General features: G+C 41.3%; 1 protein-coding gene across 1 annotated transcript; it reads left to right on the top strand.

Moving 5' to 3' along the window:
• The first annotated feature begins 457 nt into the window (after positions 1-457).
• On the top strand, positions 458-21,897 carry ENPP5 (ectonucleotide pyrophosphatase/phosphodiesterase family member 5). Its single transcript, XM_005297382.3, has 4 exons — positions 458-579; positions 4,558-5,426; positions 13,272-13,448; positions 18,202-21,897. The coding sequence occupies exons 2-4, from the start codon at positions 4,598-4,600 to the stop codon at positions 18,585-18,587; spliced, it is 1,392 nt and encodes a 463-aa protein (XP_005297439.2). The 5' UTR covers positions 458-579; positions 4,558-4,597; the 3' UTR covers positions 18,588-21,897.
• The last annotated feature ends 534 nt before the right edge of the window (positions 21,898-22,431 follow it).

Here is a 22,431-nt window from a genome sequence, read left to right as displayed (position 1 = left end):
CCCCACAAAACTGTAATTCGCCTCCGGGTTCGGCTGGAAACGACTCAGCCGCATGGCCAGGGCAGCGCCCAGGGTTTAACGAAGTCCCGCCTGGTCTCCAGCCCCGGGCCAGGCTCACCGAGCCCCACGCTGCCCCCCGACGGGCTCACAGGCCGCTAGCGCCCTGGGAAGCCCAGGCTGGGCAGGGAGAGCGGGCACACGTCGGCTCCGGCCTGGGCTAGGAGCAGGGGTAGGAAGAGCTCAGCCGGTGAGGACGGGCCCGAGCCTGAGGAGCCCAGCTACCTGGGGCACCATGGCAACACCTAGCCCGGGCCCGTCACCTGCTCTGCCAACTGCGCACGCGTCCCTTTCCGCCCCGCCCGTGACCACCCTGCCGCAACACGTGACTGACAGCGTCGCTGGCCATTGGGGGCTGGGAGCGGGGCACAGGAAGTGCCCAAACAATAGGCGGGATGGAGGCGGGGCTTATCTGCGGAGGGGCGGGGTCCGGGAGGTGAGGGGTGGCTGAGGGCGGAACCCAGACTCGGGGTGGTAGAGCGCGTGAGCCTGCCGCCGGGAGCGTGTGACTGAGGCGCTGAGGTAGGCACATCCTCTGCCCCTTGCCGGGCCGGGCTGGGGCCCCCGCTCGCCCCCCGGGGATACCGATATATCGCGGGGGGCGGGGCCGGCTCATCCCTCTGGCCCCGGGGATACCGATCTAGGGAGGGGGGCGGGGCTGGTTCCCCTGGGGATACCGACGTATGGGGGGGGGGTGTCAGTTCCCCCTTCTAAACCCATATATCGGGTGTGTCCAGACAAGGACATGGAGGATGGGATGGCTGCCTCTGAGACTCGCTTCTCTTGATTGAGAGCAGGTTGCATGGATGCCTGGCTCCTGATCCCTAACTGGGGGCGGGGGGAGGCCACCTGGAGGATGAGGCTGGGTGGGGTTTGCTCAGCTGTTTTACAGTACTAATGATTTCTCAGACTAATTTTAGATGTGCAGGTCAGTGGGAAGCAGAAAATACTCCAAACCCCTCCTCCCCCCCCCAAAACACACACACGAACACATCTCCCTCTGTCCTGCTTGATCCAAATGCTCCATGCTGATCCCCTCTGCATTTCTACACTGGTCTGTGCTTTTGAGACACTTTGCTTGGATTGCAGTCTACATTATTGTCTGTGGTATCTAAGCCCCTCACCCTAGTGTATCTGAATACCCAGGGCTCCTCTCAGTAATGTCATCAAGGCAAGGTGCATGTGGCAGGTCTAAAACCAAACTTCCTGCTGTCATCTTAGGGAAACAAGACCTACGCAACAGCCCTGATCAGCTTGAAATGACAGGAGTAAATGCTGTCAGTGGTGACTGAGAAAGGGCTGCTGGGTGGAAGATCCATGTAATGTCTTGATCCCTATTGATCTCCTCCAGTATGTCATCCTTTTTATCTCAAACTTTGATGAATGTGTTTCATAGATTCTTAAGGCAAAGAGATGATTATATCATTTTCACGGATCCAGCATCTGTGCTGCACCCCAGTTTTTAAACAGTTCCTTGGAGGAACCTCTTCAGTGTACCAGATCCCCAATGGGTCCCACTCATAAACCTTGTGGATGTGGTCTACTTGATAGGCACTGTAAAACTAGTACTGATTTCAGTGGAAGGCTGTATATTGTTGATTTCAAAAGAGTCATTAAAATAATGAATGTATTGGATAAAGAGTGAAAGGCAAATCTGTATTATGTGCCTCACTATTGCTGATATGTGGGAATGGACCCATCAGTCGACTAGAACTGGTTAAAATAACAATAGAACAAGGAAACAACCATACACAGTAATCCTGAAACAAATAGAGGAATAATCCTCTTGGCAGAACAAACAGGCATTTTTAATGGGCTTTTCAGAAATGAGCTGTTGCATGTAAACCTGTTTTCAAGGCTTTACAGGGGATATATGCCTGCCTTGAATTTGAATAATTAATGAGCCTTGATTAGAAGTGTATGGGAAGCCTTCAGTGAATAAGTAGCATCACAAGAGAGGATGACTTCATTTTGTATGAGTGCTGCACCTGCTGCTATATATAGATAACTCTTTTCAGGGTTTCTGCAGGGCAGCTGATTTCTTGATGAATCAGCTGATCAGACACTGAGCTAATTATTTTCATGGCTATCCAGGAAGAAAACATTTTCTGCCTGCAACCCATAACAATCACTGATTTTAGTTTGCAATGGTCAGATTAGATATGAGAATATTCTCATTTTAGCAAAGAATTTCTCATTTCATGCTTTCTGTACTAAGTATATTCAGAAGTCAGTGACTGTTGATTTAAAAGGACAAAAGAATTTTATGCTTAGCACTGGTCTGATTAGGAAGTGCAGTTGTGAATCATCTGAGATGCCAGTTAATCTTTCTCCTTTTCTGCCTTTTTCCTTTATGAATCAAGAGACTTTTGGTAGCAGACAGAGTTAAAATCTTTATATGTTAGGGGAAATTAGATGGCTGAGAGTTCTATGGAGTATTTCACCTCTAAATCTGTAGTTTCAATATGAGCCAGGTTAATAGTAGCTTAAAATTGATACTGCCTTTATGATCGAAGTAGCACGACATAAGAAGTAATTCTTCCACTCTACTCAGCACTGTTCAGTTCTCAACAGGAGTAATGTTTCCAGTTCTGAGCATGACATTTTGGGAAAGATATGGACAAACTGGAGAAAGTCCAGAGGAGAGCAGCAAAAATGATTAAGGTCTAGAAAACATGACATACAAGGAAGGATTGAAAAAAATGGGTTTGTTTAGGCTGGAGAAGAGAACACTGAGGGGGGACATGAGAACAGTCTTCGGGTACATAAAAGGTTCTTATAAAGAGGAGGGTGATAAATTGTTCTGATTCACTGAGGACGGGACAAGAAGTAACTGGCTTAAATTACAGCAAGGAAGGTTTAGGTTAGACACTAGGAAAAACTTCCCAACTGTAATGGTAGTAAAGCATTGGAACAAATTACCTAGGGAGGTTGTGGAATCTCCATCATTGGAGGTTTTTAAAACCAGATTAGACAAACACCTGCCAGGGATAGTTTAGATAATACTTAGTCCTGCTTCAGTGGAGTGGACTAGATGACCTATTGAGGTCCCTTCCAGTCCTACATTTCTATGATTCTGAGATACCTGGATTTTTTTAAAGATGTGCCATAGTTGGAACAGGAAATTATAATAACTTAGTATGTCATTAATCTAAAATTTGCTTTACATTTAATTTACCGCTTTTCCCATTATAAATGCTCTGAACATATGATATTCCAGTATCACAATACACTTACGGAGTGTTAGTGAAATTTTAACTGTAGCCCCCCTGTGATGACTTGTTTCCCCTCTGCTGAACAGCTGACATATATTTGGTGACTCGTTATTTGGTACCTTTGCTGCCACAATCTGGTATTACCTCCTTGTGTCTTTTAGACTTTAGAGTTAAAAGGTTTTAGTCTTTTCCCCCCAGGAACTTGAAACCCAGAGTTGCTCTTAGCACATGATAATTACTGTGTAGCATCACTTCAGGAACATGATGTCTAAATAATTAGGATCAGGCTTAGTTTTAGAGTTAGTGAAAATAGAGTATCTTATTTATTACTTGAAGAACAAATACTACCTAACAAGGAACTGGAAGCTTTAAAGAAATAGTTTTATACACAGAAACCTCTCTCTTTTTTTTTTTTAACCTCATGTAAATCTATCGTGTGTGTGTGTGTGTGTGTGTGTATATATATATGTCACCTCCCCGCATCAACTCTTGCTGCTAAGCTACTGGGATGGCTTTGGGGGTTACTCACTTTCTCTGAGGAATTTCTCGCCTTCAAAGCCCACCACAGTCTACCTTATGTGGGAAGCTTCTGGGGCTAGGGACACCAAGCTGAGCTTTTTTCAGGCTCCTTCCTCAGAGCTCTACTAACCCTTCTTAAGTTAGCCCACCTCTCCAGGCAAGTCCAGCCAAACCTTCTGTCTGACCTCTGACTCCCAGTGGTTTCCTGTGACTGCCCTGTCACAATTCCAGCTCTCCCTTTCTTGAGATCCACTCTGCAACTGTCACCTTGACCAACCTCCCTACAGGCTCCATCCTCTCTGGAGCCTCAGTAGTTCCTTCACACACCCCTTTTCCATCACTTTAGTTTGATGATAACAGTCTGAATAGAGAAGAGAAAGCATTCCATTATGAAAGGAGAGCGGAAGCCTTTTTAGTCTCAAATGTTGGCAAATTTGTCAGGGTGGAAGAGGAAGAATTTTTTTTTGTTCAAAGCACTGGCTGTATAACACACTCTTGTTTAACATTGGTAAATCATTAAATCTTTCTGTGCCTCAGTTCCTCATCTGTAAAATGGGGATAATACTATTCCCTTACCTAGCAGGGCTGTTGAGGGAAAATCCACCAATGTTTGTGAGGTGTTCCATAGTGATGGGAGCCACTTGAGTACCTGTAGACAGGGATTAGTCACAAACTTGCTTCAGATTCACTTATACTGTAGTAAAGATAAGTGTTCAAGATAATTAACTTGCAGAAGTGGTAACTGAATTTTGCCTTTGTATTCTAGAGATACCAACTTTGTGCCTGAGTGAAAAAGCTTTTCCAGGATGGCTTTGAATTGCTACTGGGGAGTCTTGGCAGTCTGTATGATGACTTTTCCAAGCACACTTTGTTTCCAGCAGGACCAGTCCAGAGTGTTACTATTATCTTTTGATGGATTTCGATGGGATTACATTTATAAATTCCCAATGCCTAACTTTCATTATATCATGAAGAATGGTGCTCATGTTAAACAGGTTACTAATGTGTTTATTACGAAAACGTATCCTAATCATTATACAATGGTGACAGGTCTCTATGCAGAGAGCCATGGCATAGTTGCTAATGAAATGTATGATCCTGTCCTGAACAAAATTTTCTCCCTGAACAACATGAACATCTATAATTCAAAGTTCTGGGAAGAGGCCTGTCCGATATGGGTCACCAACCAAATGGAAGGACATAGAACCGGAGCTGCTATGTGGCCTGGAACAGATGTAAAAATACACGGAGTCTTTCCTACACACTATATGTTTTACAATGAGTCTGTTTCATTCGAAGATCGAGTTGACAAACTTATTGATTGGTTTACCTCAGAAGAACCCATAAATTTTGGTCTTCTGTACTGGGAGCAGCCTGATGCGATGGGGCATGTTTTGGGTCCAGAAAATCCACGTATGGGCGCAGTCATTAGTGAGATTGATGACAAGCTGGGATATCTTGTGTCAGAACTGAAGAAAGCAAAGTTGTGGGACACACTGAATATCATAATCACAAGTGACCATGGAATGGCACAATCTTCTTCAGAAAGGCTCATAGAGCTTGATCAGTACGTGGCTAGAGAGCTGTATACAATGGTTGACCATTCTCCAGTGGTAGCGATTTTGCCAAAAGAAGGTAGGAACTATGGCATTAAAATGACAGCGTAACAAGCCTTATGGATGGGGGGGAAGTGATAGATGTGGTATATCTTGGCTTTAGTAAGGCTTTTGATACTGTCTCGCATGATCTTCTCATAAACAAACTATGGAAATACAAGCTAGATGAAGCTACTATAAGGTGGTTGAATAACTGGTTGGAAAACCGTTCCCAGAGAGTAGTTATCAGTGGTTCACAGTCAAGCTGGAGGGACATAACAAGTGGGGTCCCGCAGGGATCAGTTCTGGGTCTGGTTCTATTCAATATCTTCATCAATCATTTAGATAAGGCATAGAGAGTGCACTTCTAAAGTTTGCAGATAATACCAAGCTGGGAGGGGTTGCAAGTGCTTTGGAGGATAGGATTAACATTCAAAATGGTCTGGAGAAATGGTTTGAAGTAAATAGGATGAAATTCAGTAAGGACAACTGCTAAGTACTCCACTTAGGAAGGAACAATCAGTTGCACACATACAAAATGGGAAATGACAGCCTAGGAAGGAGCACTGCAGAAAGTGTTCTGGGGGTCATAGTGGATCACAAGCTAAATATGAGTCAACAGTGCAACACTGTTCCAAAAAAAAGCAAACATTCTGGGCTATATTAGCAGAAGTATTGCAAGCAAGACATGAGAAGTAATTTTTCTGCTCTACTCCATGCTGATTAGGCCTCAGTTGGAGTATTGAGTCACATTCTGGGGGCAACATTTCAGGAAAGATGTGGACAAATTGGAGAAAGTCCAGAGAACAGCAACAAAAATTATTAAAGGTCTAGAAAACATAACCTATGAGAGAAGATTTGAAAAAAACTGGGTTTGTTTAGTCGGGAGAAGAGCAGACTGAGAGGGAACATAACAGTTTTCAAGTATAATAAAGGTTGATACAAGGAGGAGAGAGAAAAAATGTTCTCCTTAACCACTGAGGATAGGACAAGAAGCAATGGGCTTAAATTGCAGCAAGGGTGGTTTAGGTTGGACATTAGGAAAAACTTCCTAACTCTCAAGCTGGTTAAGCATTGGAAGAAATTGCCTAGCGGGGTTGTGGAATCTCCATCATTGGAGATTTTTAAGAGTAGGTTAGACAAACACCTGTCAGGGATACTTAGTCCTGCCATGAGTGCAGGGGAATGGACTAGATGACGTCTTGAGATCCCTTCCAGTTCTGAGTCTATGAAAATTGCAATATGGGCTTGCCCTTACAGGCTTGGGTCCTTATTCATGTCAGCAATCACCGTAAAGCCAATGGGACTTCTGTCATGAACTCACTTGCATGGGTTAAAGTTTGCAGGCTCATGCCCTTGTTTAGTATTGATAGCTCTGTCTAGCATAGCTTTCTAAAATGGACTTACTCATTTTTAAATTATTGTAATACTTGCCAACCCAAAATCCTGACCAACCCTATGTTGTGTTTATATGGAAACCAGATATAATCATTAGGCACCTATCACGTTGATATCTCATTGCCAAATATGATGTAGATGAGTATACAATATGGTTTTCTCCATACTCGTACTTGACTTGAATCACCAAGGGCCTCATGCTGGTTTTATTATCTACCTTCATTGGAAACAAAATTAGACCACAACTCTCCAGCAGTGACAACTAGTGCTGTCACTATGACAATTTCTTTTGGTTCTGTGGTGATTATGTAACAGTCAAGAAAATAGTGGCACAGAATTTTAAAATTGAATGCAGAGGGCCTTCTCCCTTGAAAATATTTGCAATATATTTATCATAAACTTGTAATTCCTCTCCATGAAATATAAACATGCATTGATAGGTGATCGAGGTCCCAAATCTAGGTTGAATTTAAAATACAAAAATTGTATGGGAGCTGATTTTAATAAAAGTGTATTCAGGCTTGAAAAAGATTTATATTTTGGCTTTAAACACTTCTCTGCAGCTTTGTACTAGTGCATGAAAACAAAGTGAAGCTCATCAGGGTACTTGCTGTCCAAGCTGAGTGAACTGTGAAATGGAAGCAAATGTTGAAAATAAACATAGATTTTTGCAACCCCTTGAATTTAATTTCTAAAACATTACTAATTGACAGGATTTTTTAAATGATTTGCAACGGGTCCCTTTAATACGAGTGGCATCTTACTTTTGTCATCTCATTGATGCATAATGTGCTTTTCTTTCTATCCATCCGGAGGTCATTGCTTTAAATATCATCTTTTACTTGAAGATGCTAATCTTCATGTTTTGTTGTTTCAGTTCTTTAGTTTGCTGGTAATATAAAATTAATCTTTCATAGGCATAGCTAAAATTACTTTCTTTTTCCCAATAGGCTTTTAACTCTTTTTTGAATTGTCCAACAATTAACTACTACATACTCACTCAGTCACTAGTCACAGCTAGAGGTTTTATTTTCAATTTTTCTGTGGAATTATATTCTAAGAAATTAAATAAGAGTAAATTCTTATAGCTAATTCTACAGCTCAAAATTTACCCACCATTCTCATGTTTAACGTGTTCAGGCCCCAGGGGTCAGTAAAGCTGTGAAAAACAAAGTGGTAGTGCCTGTCTTCAGCAAGGAGAGGAAAAACCTGTTCTAAAAAGATTGGAGTGCAGATTATTACTGATAAGGCACACCCATGCTTCATTGTATCTTCTTACTTATAGTTGACAGGTTGAAGCCAATGACATCTATCAAAGGTAGAAGCGGAGATGTTTTTAGTGTTTGCTATGAGGGATCTGATATACCAACCTCTTATCAGAATATGCTCTTATTTTTTCCTATTCTTCCGTGTGTCCCCCATCCTCCCCCCAAAAATCAGACTTGGACTTTCTCAGCTTGGGCAACCCCAGTTGTGTGATGTACTTAAGGGGTATTTGAACCTTTCTGAGAGAAGTATGTCATCCTACATGCTGTACGCTGCAGACCAAATTCTGCCCTTAATTTACAGTAACTCCTCACTGAATGTTGTAGATATGTTCCTGACAAATGCGACACTAATCGAAATGATGTTAAGCAAATCCAATTTCCCTGTAAGAATGAATGTAAATAGAGGGGTTTGGTTCCAGGGAATTTTTTTTTGCCAGACATAAGGCATTATATACATTTTAAACAATTTTAAACAAGCTGGCAGCCCCCCCATCAGGTCTTCTCCCCCTGGTGCTTCCCACCCGCTGGCGGACCCCACGGATCAACGCCTTCCACCTGCTCCCCCTGCCCGCGTCAATCAGCTGCCTTGCGGCGTTCAGGAGGCTGGGGGAAGGAGCAAGGACACGGCACGTGTCCTCCCCCCTGCCTCCTGAATGCCCCAAGACAGCTGATTGCGGTGGGCAGGAGGCGGGGGAAGCAGGGGGAAGGCGCTGACCCATGGGGTTCGCTGGCAGACGGGAGGTGCTGGGGTGGGGCACGTAGGGGAGCTGATGGAGGGCTGCCAGCTGTGGACAAAGCAGGCAGCCAAACAACATTATAGGGGAGCATTGCACAACTTTAAACGAGCATGTTCTGTAATGGAACAAGGACGTAACATCGAAACAATGTTAAGCAAGAGGACGTTAAGTGGGGAGTTATTGTACATACAAATGTGACTAACTTTAATTTGAGGCTAAGGTTGTATGTCTAGGAAGAGGTTACTATCTTCTCTCAATCTAGGGGTGAGCAAAGAGACTTTAGTGCTTTGTAGAGGGGAGCAGGGTTACAGGAAGTGGGTGGACAAGTACAACCACATTGCCTTCAGTCAGAATGTATTGGTGTAACTGAAGACAGAACTTGGTCTAGCAAACAGAGAGAGAGAGGATCCACTTATAAGAAGCATGCTGTGACCTTTTTACTAAATAAGGTCATAGTTTTAGCCCCAAAGACAAATAAGAAACATTAAACCGTTAAAACCACACTTCCTACCCTTCAGTTCTTTCTAGGCTGCAAAGAGACCACTTGTCAGGGTCTGGCTTGCTGCCTGTTTTGAAATGTGGATGCATGAAACACAAAAAGAAGATAGCTAGTGCTGCAGAAACGTCCTGCTCAGCTAGTGACAAAATTATGATTTGAATAGCACATGTGACACAGTCCTAAATTATATTGTAAATAGATTCAGTATGTGCAGGCTTCTTACTGTTAAAACAGGGAAGGCATGATAGCAAGGGAAAGCAAACTGCAAAGCTTTAATATTGAAAACCTAGCACATATATGAGCAAATTTAGGAACCAAAACTACATCTGTTTTCAAACTCCCTTCCTCGTCTACTTAATCTGTCAAGTCTTGGATTCAGAGTTTCTTCTCTAAAACTTCATGGCAACACCACCATCTAAACAAGAGCAGGAAGGCTGTTTTAGGTGATTGCTCTGCAGTGGCAGATGCCATCAGTCGTCCGAAATAGCCTTCCGTGTTCTGTTAAGTGGTAGTAGTGTCACGGAGGCCCCAATCCTGCTCTCACTGTAGCTGGGGGCAGATTTCAGTGGGCGCAGGATGCGGCCTTGTGAGGCAGAGGGAAGCTGAAACCCTGAGCATAGAACTTGCCAAGAAAGGAATTGAGGACAGTGATACTCGGTTACCTTTATCTTTTAAGATGGAATATATTGTATAGATGGATCTGAGAGCATGACCTAAAGAGAAGGTTGCATAACGCTTCCAACTACAAGACCCAGGTGCTTAAAACTTGCCAAATTTTAACCATTGGAGGTGACATTTTCCAGGCCAATGATCTACCTCAGGCTGACTTTTTAAAAGTTTCTGCTAAAACAGTGCTGCCTACGTTTAAAAAAATAATTACAACCATTTCATTGAAGCTCTTCTGCTTCCATGCTTTGGCACAGGGACTTGAAATTTGGCAGGGGGTTTCTCTTGGTATGTCTACACTGCAATGAAACACCGGTGGCTAGCCCTGTGTCAGCTGACTGAGGCTCACGGGGCGAGGGCTGGAGGCTATAAAATTCCAGTGTCTATATTGGGATTCGGGCTGGAGCCCAGGCTCTGGGACGTGTTTTATTGCAGTGTAGACATACCCTCTGGTCAGGGCCGGCTCCAGGCACCAGCTTACCAAGCAGGTGCTTGGGGCGGCCACTTTGGAGAGGGGCGGCACGTCCAGCTGTTCGGCGGCAATTCAGCGGACGGTCCCTCACTTCTGCTCGGAGCGAAGGACCTCCCGCCGAATTGCCACTGCAGATCACGATCGCGGCTTTTTTTTTGTTTTTGTTTGACTGCTTGGGGTGGCCAAAACCCTGGAGCCGGCCCTGCCTCTGGTGTTAGGGATGTGCCTTTTCCGGTCCCTGAAACAAGGCCACAGGATGTGGGGAAGCAAAGTGCTTTTTTTTTTTTTTTTTTTTTTTTTAAAGAGATATCCTATCTCCTAGAACTGGAAGGGACCTTGAAAGGTCATCGAGTCCAGCCCCCTGCCTTCACTAGCAGGACCAAGTACTGATTTTGCCCCAGATCCCTAAGTGGCCCCCTCAAGGATTGAACTCACAACCCTGGGTTTAGCAGGCTAGTGCTCAAACCACTGAGCTATCCCTCCCCCTAAGTACCAGAGCAGTGAGGGAGGCATATGAATAGGAGCAGAATGGGATGGAGAGGTAGATAGTTGCAGAAGGGGATGGGGACAGGGGCCATTGGGGTAGATAAGAGCAGAGGGGAACAGACTGGCTGGGGGTACAGGAGCAGAAAGATATATAACCACCAGAACACACTCCCCATCAGAACCTGTAATTGATTGCACAGGCAGTTTTAATTCTGGCATTTCCTGACTTTTGAATGGTAACCTTAACATACTTCTAGTGTAGTTATGTAACATAAATCCGATTTAGTTATTGATTTTTTTTGTTAAACATTTAACAATATCGTTGCAGAAAATGCAGGTCAGTTTGCTTGTACACAGGAAGTCTATTAGTTTGCTGTGTCCTTAACCACCTTTGTGAATGTTCATAATTTTTCAGAGATGTCTGAAAAGACCCAGATTTTTATTGTAACTATAGTAAGAGTATGGGTGGGGTTTTTTTTGTTTGTTTTTATGTGGCTTTAAGCTGTTTATATTGGGACAAATACAAAAATGTGATCTTCGAGGTTGTGAGCAGAGATTAGCACTTACTTAAATCTTAAAAAACAATCTATCTCCAAGCCTTCAGCTCTTGCTGAATCACAGGAGAACAGTGTTAAAAGCCAGGGATGAAGACAAGGGCACGATTCCTGGCATCAGACAATATTTCTTCAAAGCAGCACCTTTGACTCCTCCGGTTTCCATTAGTGGAGTCTCTGACATTTTACTGATACGTTTTTTTCCCCTTCACCATGCTTCCTGGGCCCTACTATTTACTGCTTCTTAGCTCTACTTTGCACTGCTCCTCCCCTATTACTCTCCCCTCATCTTCCTCCACTTCCCATTTCATAGCTGCTTTTACTACAAACTTTACAGAAAACAGAAATAGGTAAATGATAAAAGTAGCACAGAAATAGATCTCTAGAAGAGAGAAATAGATGCAGATTGTAAACTTTTTGAGACAGAGAATCTCTTTGCTCCGTGTTTGTACAGTGCCTAGCACAATGGGGTCCTAGTTCATGACTGGGGCTCTGAGGCGCTACAGTACAAATAATAGACAATGATGAACAGAAACTTGGAGACTAAAATATATTTGAACCTCTATCTGTTTCTACTGTTCTTTTACACCTCCATCTATTTCTAGAGGTTCCCTAAATTTTTAATCTAGTGTGAATATTCAAGTTGTGCATGCTGTTAGACTATGTAACTGTCTAATTTTATTATGAATGACTTTCATCTTCCTTCCCATTCCACCTTATTGCTTGTTTCTTGCTTGATGCATTTTGCCTTGAAGTAAGTTGTAAACTCCTTGGCCAGGGACCAGTTTTTGTACTGTACCTAGCGCAGTAATGCCCTAATCTGGATTTGGGCTTCTGAGCATTACAGGAACATTAACAATAAGAAGTAAATAATTTCCAAAGACAGAATATATCACTAGGATCACAGATTTGGACTTTCCCCCCTAAAACCATGAACGGATTGGTTAGCTGCATAGTTGGAACCTAACCACCATTTGAAGAAAATTGCCACACCTATAATTTGAAATGGTGAGATAAAGAGGAGGCAAAGTTAATTAGGCTCAGGTACCAAAGTGGGGACTGAAATTCTTTTAAAGTAAATACTATGGGCTTAAACTGAAGATTGTTGGCTTCCTGTTAAGTAAAAGTTATGCTTTCGAGGCTGCCATGGAGAAGCTCCCAATGCAGCTTTTTAAAGGAAGATGAACTCTAAAGCAACCCAGCTACACCATAGATGGTTTCTGGGGAAATGTGGCAATTCCCTTTTGAAGCTCTGCTCCCTGAGAAATCTGTGTGCACTGAATAGAACATCAGAGTGTCACTTCCCTCCTCTCAAGCTTTATATGCAACACGGAAGAATCCGTTTATCCACAAAGGGGCTTACCTAATTCCTTCTAACTGAAGTGAATACATGAAACTCCTATTGTTGTGCACAATGATGATAAAACAAAAAGTAGCTCATTGTACTCGTGTTTAAACAAAAAGAAAAACACAACATAAGAGAACTGTTGTAATTCTATATTGAGGGACCTGACAATTTATTGGAATGTGCTCTTACAGTCATGTGACTTCACCAGACCTTTCTGGTGAATAATGTGACCATCCAAAACTCTTTAACAATAAGGTTACACAGCATCACATACTGTCTGCCTAGAACTTCCTTTATGGCTAAATTCTGCTCTTCAGTGTAACATTTTTTTTTTTTTTATCCTTCATACCTAGTGCTGAAATAGATCATTTAAGCTATTGCTAGCATGTATACTAAGTGACTCATCATTGCTATTTGTGTTTTGTCACTATTAAGTTCTTGTTTTATTTGGTCTAAGGCAAACTTGATGAAGTGTATGAAGCCTTGGTCAATGCTCATCCCAACATGACTGTTTATAAAAAGGAGGAGATTCCAAATAGATTACACTACAAACACAACAGTAAAATTCAACCAATCTTAGCAATAGCTGATAAAGGATGGGAAATCTTACAAAACAAGTCTGATCAACTTCTCTGTAAGTATATTTTTCTCCATTCTGTTTCAGATCTATAAATTATTTTCTATTCAAACTAGCACAATAAAGTTATTAAATGCTGCGACCTCCTCTCCAGCCCTCAAAGCCCCATACCTGGCTTAAAAAGGGTTAAGAAGTCTTCAAACCATATGGGTGGAATTTTCAAAAACCCCAAAAGGAATTTTCAAAAACACCCAAAGGTGTACCATCACATTGAAAGTCAGTGGGACTTGTGCTCCCATCTCCTTGTAGGAGCTTTTGAAAATCCAGTCCTAAAGTGGCTTCAGAGACTTTAGCTGATCACAAATATAACTTTAAAAAATAAGCAGTTTCCTCTTGCAAGAGCTGGATCTTGGAACTTCTTAAGAACCTAGAGCCCAATTCTGTAAAGTATGGTATTGTGGTATGAAGCCCTGCCACCTCAGCCTGTTGATCTGAGGGGGATTAGTCTGTAGTGCAGAATACATGGACATCGCTTTGGAAGGGACTTCTGAGATGGATTAGAGAAACTGGTCTGCTGATTCAGAAATTGGAGAACACTTTTGTTAAACAGGCAACGAATATCCTAGCCCAGGGGTGGGCAAACATTTTGGAATGAGGGCCACATCTGGGAAATTGTAGGGTGGGCCATGAATGCTCACGAAATTAACAATTCATGTTCAAACAGGGACAACACAAGTTTGTTTCAAAATCAACACTATTAAAATAATTCTGTCGAACAATGCGCTGTTATAAAATTACATTACTGAGCTGTTTGTTGATTTTTACCACACAATTTTGCTCCTGTCTGAACACACATTGTATGTTAGCTAAAACTTCTCAGTGTAATGCACTGCGTAAAAGGTTGGTAGTTTTTAACGTTTATTGCTGACTTCTTTATGATCTGTAATTGGCTTTGTTGACTCATCAGTGTTTCTGCATTTGATCGTGCCAATAACCAAAATATATTCAAACTGTTTTAGCTTCAAAGTAAACCATAATTAAGCAATGTTGTTGTTAATCAGTTTAACTCTGAAGAAGAGATATTCAAATAAACTTTATTGAATAAAGATTATATTTTAGTGGAAATAAACATAAAACCTTACTTACTGTTATAAATATACCATCATAACAACATATTACAGTAATTAAATCAAACTTGCCCCCTTTCCATGCCCTCTTTGATTAATGTGAACAATGCCACTGGTCACCCTTCTTTACAATGGCATCAAAGTCCGGTGTCACTCTCGTTGTAGAAATCCGCAATACCAAGCTGAGATGTTGGTCAGTTAACTGGGATCTGTAGCGAGATTTGTTGTAATTCAGCAGGGAAAATGTTTGTTCGCAAATATAGTTGGAGCCGAACAAAACAAGGATTTTCTGTGCCACCTTGCGGATATTTGGGAACTTTGTCTCACTCAAGGAGGCATAAAAATCATCCAGTTTTTCTGAATTCTGCTTTTCCTTTAAGGTGAAACCACACTGGAGATCAATGAGCTCCAGTTGTAATTCTTGCGGGGCTTTCTGTAGTGTCTTCTCTATTGTCTCAAAGTCAGAGAATAGATGAGAAAATTCTCCATGCACATCACTCAAAATTTTGCTGTACTTTTCTGTCTGCAATGGCAACACTTCCAAGTATTTCAGTGCTGGAAAGTGAGTGAACACTCAGTCTTGTTTTCAAAACAAATTAAGGACAAACTTGACTTCGAAAGCTGTCACACTAGAATACAATTTGTGTACAAACACATTCTTTCCTTGCAGCTTCACATTAAGTTCATTTAAATGTGCCAAGATATCCGCACCAAAAGCAAGGTTGCACACCCAATTTGAATTCTTTAATTCAGGGAAATCATTTTCTTTCCCCTGCATCTCCAGAAAAATGTGAATTTCATCTCTGAGCTCCCACACTTGCTACAATACCTTTCCTAGGCTGAGCCGGCGGACATTTGTATGATAAAGTAAGTCCTGGTGTTCAGCATCAGTGTCTTCAAGAAGGGAAATGAACTGCCGATGATTAAGTCCCCTTGCTCTTATGTAGTTCACTGTTTTCGGTACTATGCAAACAATATGATCAATGTCCAGGACATTTTTGCAAAGGGCCTCCTGATGCATAATACAATGCAGAAAAATAACCTTTTTATCAGGGTCTTACTTTGTCCTGAATTCTTTTTAAAAGTCCTACTTTTTCCCCAGTTTACTCCAGGGAGCTTCAGATGTTCAAAGCAGCCAGACACCCTCTCCTATAAATCTGATCCCTTAGTTGTGCCTTTCATTGATTCCATTGATAAAAATTCCTCTGATTTCAAATTTGTCATCAATTCCTCTGAAAAAAATCAATAACTGTGCTGTGACTTTAATGTCAGTGCTGTCATCGAGGGCTAACAAAAACAACATAAAGCCCTGTGCTTTCTTGTTCAACTCAGAAGCCAAATGTTCATCAATCACTTCTACACGGCAAGTGACAGTTCTTTGTAACGAACTACTGATTTCAAATTTGTTTTGGTATTCCGATCACAGCATGCCAGCAACATCAACCATGCATTCTTTCAAAAGCTCCCCTTCAGCAAAAGGCTTATTTTGTTTAGTGATTTTAAACGCCAGAACATAAGTTGCCTTTGTAATGGCTTCCTGAACTGTAGCTTGTCGCACATAAATATTTTGCTGAGCTTTTAAGGTGGTGGCAAGTTTCTCAGCTTTTCTTGCCCTTTCCTCAGTTGTAAAATTGCTGCCATGATTAGGATGTTTTCTTTCTTGTACTCTCTGAACACCGCGATGCTTTCCTGACAAATCAGGAATACAGCCTTTGAGTTCATGTTTGTGAAAAAATATTTTGCATTCCATTCTTTGTTGAAAACCCGACACTCACTGTCCAATTTTTTTTTTTTTTGCAGCCCTCCATTTTTGAAAGGGAAAAGAAAATTTTAACTGCTGCCCTTATTTCAAACTGCAGTTTACAAGATTGCATGCACTTCGTGCAGGGCCTCATTTCCAAAAGAGCTGCAACGGCAATGTGTTTTAAAAATAAAAAAAAAATAAAAATCAGAAAAGACTTGGGTGGGCCTGGGTTGGCCATGGCCCACCCATTTATGCAGGTCCACCCCATCACTTGTCCCACTCTGCCATGTGGTGCTCCAGCCAGGGAGGGAGTGGGGTTGGGAGCTTGCCCCGCCCCCCCCCACCGCCTGAGCTCCTGCAAGCCCCCAGACCCTCCTCCCTGGTGGGAGCACCGGAGTAGGGCAAGCCCCTGACGGACCTCAAGGGCCGGCTTCAAAGCTGACAGGCTGGACATGGCTCGTGGGCCGTAGTTTGCCCACCCGTCCTAGCCACACATTGTTCCTCTCACCCAAATGCCTGATGTAAGAGTTACTGCATTTGTAAGTATATCAGGATATTCTAATTTGGATATCCATGTGGCTTTATCTAGTTATTATCTTTGCTTTAATAAAAACAATTTTTTAGGGAATGATCCTTGAGAGGTTTAGGTGTAAATTTTCAAAAGTGACTCTAGTCATTTTTGTGTGCCTAGCTTGAGCCACTTTAAAGGGGCCTGATAGTCAGCAGATGTCAGTGCATCCTGTTCCGAGATGTGCACTGTTTCCATTCCATCACCTACTTACTTTCTGTCTGTTGGGAGGAATGATGTGCTAACAAAGTATGTTCACGGTGGTCTTTGAAAGATGGTATAAAGTGGTATGACCCCTGCCACTTTCATTGAAAAACTAGAAAGCAGTGCTGTCTACAAATTTAAACAAAATAGTGAGGATGAGATATCCATGGAGGAGAGCCAGGTTTGGGATTTCATCTGAGGCTTTTCATTACTGGGTTAACATGGGATACTCATCTTAGAGGTGATACTCTCAGGAAGTTTAAATGCTGATTCTGTCTTATGCTTCTAATCTTGTCAGTTCTAGGATCACTTAAAAGCAAACTTTCCAACTGGTGAAAAGCTGATGTCAAAGTACTCTTCATAGCTTACCAAATATTTTCACTGTTCATATTAATCCAACTATTTCCTCACTTTTTTCCTCCATGATGCATGTATTCATGTGCATACATTTCTCCTGTTCTAGGGCTGCCTGTGAGCTGTGAGACAATGGTTCTTTTCAAGAAAACTGCATTGAAGCACTAGTTGTGAGACTGCTCCATGCTTCTGTCTCCATATCGTTTCCATATCATTGACTGGGTAGAGGATGAGTCAGGGTCTCACTAACAGAGTTCCAGAAGGCTGGAGATTGGCCAATAGTCACATAAGAGGTTGAGAAAAAGCCTCCATTCAGTATGGAGCAGCCAGCCCAGTTGCAGATTAGAATTCTCTCCTTTAAGCATGCTTCAGTGCATGATGCCTGTGACTGCACACCGAACTCTAACACCTTGTGAGCTTTCCTTTCATAGGCCTCTCCTGTCTCTGATGGCTCTTGAATCCTCTCCTCTAGCCTCCTTGCCAATACAGAAGCCTCCTGCAGTAAATTCTTGAATGCTTTAAGTGACTCCCTTGATTGATTTATGTGAAATGAATGCTAACCTTCTAGGCATTATGATTCACGTCTAATATTACAACTGCTAATTACTACTTAACGTTTGTGCGCTTGTTCAGAAATGCAATTAAATCTTTGTTACAATAAATTAGGTTGTTTTTTTTCCTTTTGCATTGTGGATTCTCTGGGAAAAGGTCCAAAGTTTCAATATTTCCTACTTTTAGTGAGCAATGGAAGTGTTTTAACAACTTGAGGGTGTCAGAAAGTTTTTGATAACTCACTTTCTCTTCTCTTTCCAGTGGGTAATCATGGATACGACAACATCCTACCAGAAATGCACCCAATCTTCTTGGCCTATGGTCCTGCCTTTAGAAAGAATACCACCAAAGAAGCCATGAGTCTCACAGATCTGTATCCCTTGTTGTGCCATCTGCTTGGTATCAGTTCATTGCCAAACAATGGGTCATTCAGCAATGTGGAAGATTTGCTTCTTACGGAAGTTCCAAGAGACCTGAATCCTAGATATTATGCACAGGAGTCCTATGCCTATTTTATAGGAGTTTTTCTTGGTAGCATTCTTGTTGTTGTTTTTCTTCTAGTTTTTATTAAACACATAACCTACAGCCACCTACCCAGCATGCAGGTACAACACACTGAAATTTCCCAGCCGTTACTACAAGGGTAATATTACTTTCCAATGAAGGCACTTTAATAAAAACAATGAAAAGTTATTCTAGGTATTTTGAGCTTAAATGAAGTTTTCCTAGAAATTAGGTGAGTAGATCTGCAAAAATAAATACATGTGGTGCACTGGAGTAAATGTGTAACAGATGCATACAGGGAGAGCATGTTTCTGTTGCACCATATAACCACTTAATTTTTCAGGGGTTGAAAACCCCTCTAGATAACACTGGAAGGATATGTATGTAAATATTTAGTAACTTTAAACCCTTGGATACCTCATTTTAAGCTAATATTGGAAATAGAAATCATTTTAGATTCACTAAGCTCTTGGTCTTTATCGTTTGAATTAAAACAAATAATGGATTTAAACAAAAATCTATTTAGGTTAAGAAAAGAGTGTAAGGGATCCACAGTGGAAGGATGGGCAGATTAAATCTATACTATCCAACATGCTCTGATTTTGTGCATTCAATATAAATATCACTAGAATAGTGTTTGTACAAGTTGCAAAGCCATGTATGTCTCTAAATTCTCTCTCTAAATTATTGCAACTAAAACACATACCTTGATATATTCCAATGTTATTACTATAATAATCAGGCAGCATTAAATTTATTTGAACTGCTATTTGGTTATAATGTTTAAAGCTTCAATAAACTAAAATATTCAATAGGGAAGTGAAGTAGGAAAAAACCTACATGGACCTGTATCATACCAGGAAAACTGAGCTAAATTAGCATCCTTTTGATATCTCGTGGAAGTAATAGACAACAAAATAGACAGCAGGCCAAATCCCCCCTAGCTTAAGCAGCTGTGATTCTACTGATGCCAGTGGAGTTGAGCCCCTAATGGGCAGCAGTGAGTTTGACTGTCCTTTTTAAATTATATCCTTGCAAGGTGGGGGATATGTAGGACTTTCTTTGCAGCCATAGGGCAATCTGCATCATAGTGTGGTTTGTTGCAGACAGGAATCTGGAAAGTTTTCCACAGAAACTATATTGATGCAGTGGATACTGCTCAGGAGTAATGTGGCAACGAGACCCTCTCTCATTCAAGATCTATTGTAATTCTAAGTTTGTAAAGAATTATACTAGTTCGTATGTAAAAACAAATCTGTCTGAATTGTAAAGGGTGGCTTTTGCTTGAAAGTGGATCAGACAGGATAGTCTGAAATAATGAAGCAAGAAAATTGATATAACTAGCAGGAATTCTTCCTTGATGCAACCTGTGTAGCAACAAAATTTGCTTGTGAGCTGTAACCATAACTAATTCCACTGCTGTAGCAGACATATTTATAGCTGAAATGGGCCATTGTGCATTTTGGTCTTTAATTGTAGCAGGCAGTGTTGTGCATTTCTAAATTGAGTTATATGACCCACAGAAGGCTGGTGTTTCCAGGGCTGTAGCTTATTGTCAAATTGGGGTGGGCAAGAATACTGAAACTGAGTTGGTAGTCACAGAACTCAGTTTCAAAATTCAGCATTGTGTATAACTTAATCTGACTCATGTCTGTGAAATTCTGTTGTAATTGTCCTGGGGATCATGTGCTATGCTCCACCTCCATCTTTGCTTAGGTGGTCAAGGAAAATAACCCTGTGGCCACAGTGCCTGTAATGTAAAGCTGCCTGTTGCTGGAGAAGCCCACATGCTGTTTTTGTTATCACCTGACTCACTAAAAGTAGACTAGGCAGTAGACTTTCAGTCTTAATTCATCCGACAAATAATTCTTTAAAAACAGATGAAAATGGTGTTCACAGTAGTAGTTAAGACCTTGAAGCTCAGAGCAGATGAACCTAGATTAAAATCAGGCTACCAGTAAACTTTACTAAGAGGAAGGTCAGGATCCACTGCAGTCTTTACTTTGGCAATCTTGTCCTCAGGAATTGGTGGAAAGTATTTTGGTTGGATGGTAAGGGGAGATGTTTTGATATATAAAATCTCTACCTTTTCTGATCTTAGTAACCTATGTGCAATAATTCTTTCAGATCAATTGAATAAATGTATTCACATACAGAACTGAGAGCTACAGTCTGACAGCACTTCCTGCAGTGGGGAAGCCTGGATAATCTTCCCTTACTCTGTCCATTTCCAGTAGCTTCTTCACTCAAGCTCTGTCCCCTCTTCCCAATGACCTTGGTATTAAAATTTTCATGCAGGATAGACAATGTGATCTTTCTTTGCACAATTGAATAGTTATTCTTTCTCTCAACATGGTTGGGGTGTTAATGTGGCTTTTTAGCAAACACCATAGTGAGCAAGTAAATTATATCCTCAAGTGTGTAGTAAGCACTTGCAATTTTTTTTTAAATCAGGTTAAAAATTGTATAATTCAATCTGTTAGGCAACTTACTAATTTAGGGGGAAAAGTTCAGTACATCTGTCAACAATAACATTTGTGCCCAGAATTCCCATACCTAAAACAGTTTAGTGAAGAGCAATGTGTTTTAAGAGAAAACTTTGTACTTGTGAGCCAGCACCCCCAGGAAAAAGGGATTTTGCTAGTCACAAAACCTGTTTAAGTTGAAACATGCACTGTACTGTGAAAATAACTGACAGGTATTGAAGAGGGGAGCTGTGTGTTCAGCTATTAGTTTGATTTTTATATCCCTACAAACTAAAAGCTGTCTTTGTTTTCATGTTTTGTTTGAGTGGAAATAAAATAAACTTTAATGACTATAGTTTAGGAATAGTTGCAGGTGACCTATCTAATACTGGTAAGTTTACAAATGCACAAGCCTAAACCTGTAAGCACAAGCAATGGTAACACCAGAGAAATGTGAGAGATGCTCCAGACCATGCTCTTTGAAAGGGCACAGGGTGTGATGTGTGTGCCTTTCAAGTACTTTAAGATTGCATGTGACTGAGTTAGTGGAAGCTGGGGTTAAAATACTGCAACTGCGAGTTCAGGGAATGGGAAAGCTTGCACTGTTCAAAAAACACACACCAAACCACTTACTAAAATGTGGCATACTTTGACTCTAGTCAAGAATGTTCTTTCCTATTTGTGCTTGTAAACTCAATTTTATCACTGCTGGTAGTATAAGTCATAACTAAGATTTTTTTTTAAACAACCTCTGAAACTTGTAACTGTTTTATGAAAAGATTTAATAGGCATGTGTTTTCATTACTGTTGTAATTATTTCTAGTAAATAGTAAACAAACATGGGAGAGTTCTGGTTTCATAAATTGAATGTGAGCTAATCAAGGGTCTGTGATATCATGAAATTGTAAGGCCTCACAAGTATTATTCTTTTTATTTTGATATATGCAACTTAACTGTCTTCATAAAGGTATTTTCTGGGCTGAGTTAATTACTCCTATTCCTGTCTTTACTAGCTTAAGTATTAAACTACTTTGGAGAGAAGGTGGATGAGGTAATATCCCTTATTAGACCAACTTCTGCAAGTTAAAAGTTTCACATATGCCAAGGAAATCATTGTCTGAGTTGAAGCACCAGAAGCCACCAATAGAATGACTGATTTAATTCTTCCTTTATTCTGCTTCATATAGGGTATCCCTAGCTCTACCCCTTCCCCTAATTCAAGTTTTTAGCATAGTTCAGATGCATCAGATTTCCAATTCATACTCAAGCTTAGAGGTCATGATCATCTCAAATCCCATTGTGAAATATACTCTTCAATGCATATTACAAAAGATGTGGCTTTATAGCATCTAGTGCTGGAAGAGAAATAAATTCCAGAAATAGGATGCCTGATGGAGAAGGTGCTACCACAGCCGCCCTGCCCCAGCCTGCACTTGTGGCAAGGTAGCTCTACTGGTCTCATCTAAGCCATAGGGGCTGGGGCAAAACTATTCTCTAGATAACCGGATCCCATAGCACTCAA

Source organism: Chrysemys picta, chromosome 3 (genome assembly GCF_011386835.1).
Source record: "Chrysemys picta bellii isolate R12L10 chromosome 3, ASM1138683v2, whole genome shotgun sequence".
NCBI classification, from domain to species: domain Eukaryota; kingdom Metazoa; phylum Chordata; order Testudines; family Emydidae; genus Chrysemys; species Chrysemys picta.
Note: the sequence above shows the minus strand (reverse complement) of the source record. Positions and strands in the feature narration are given on the sequence as shown.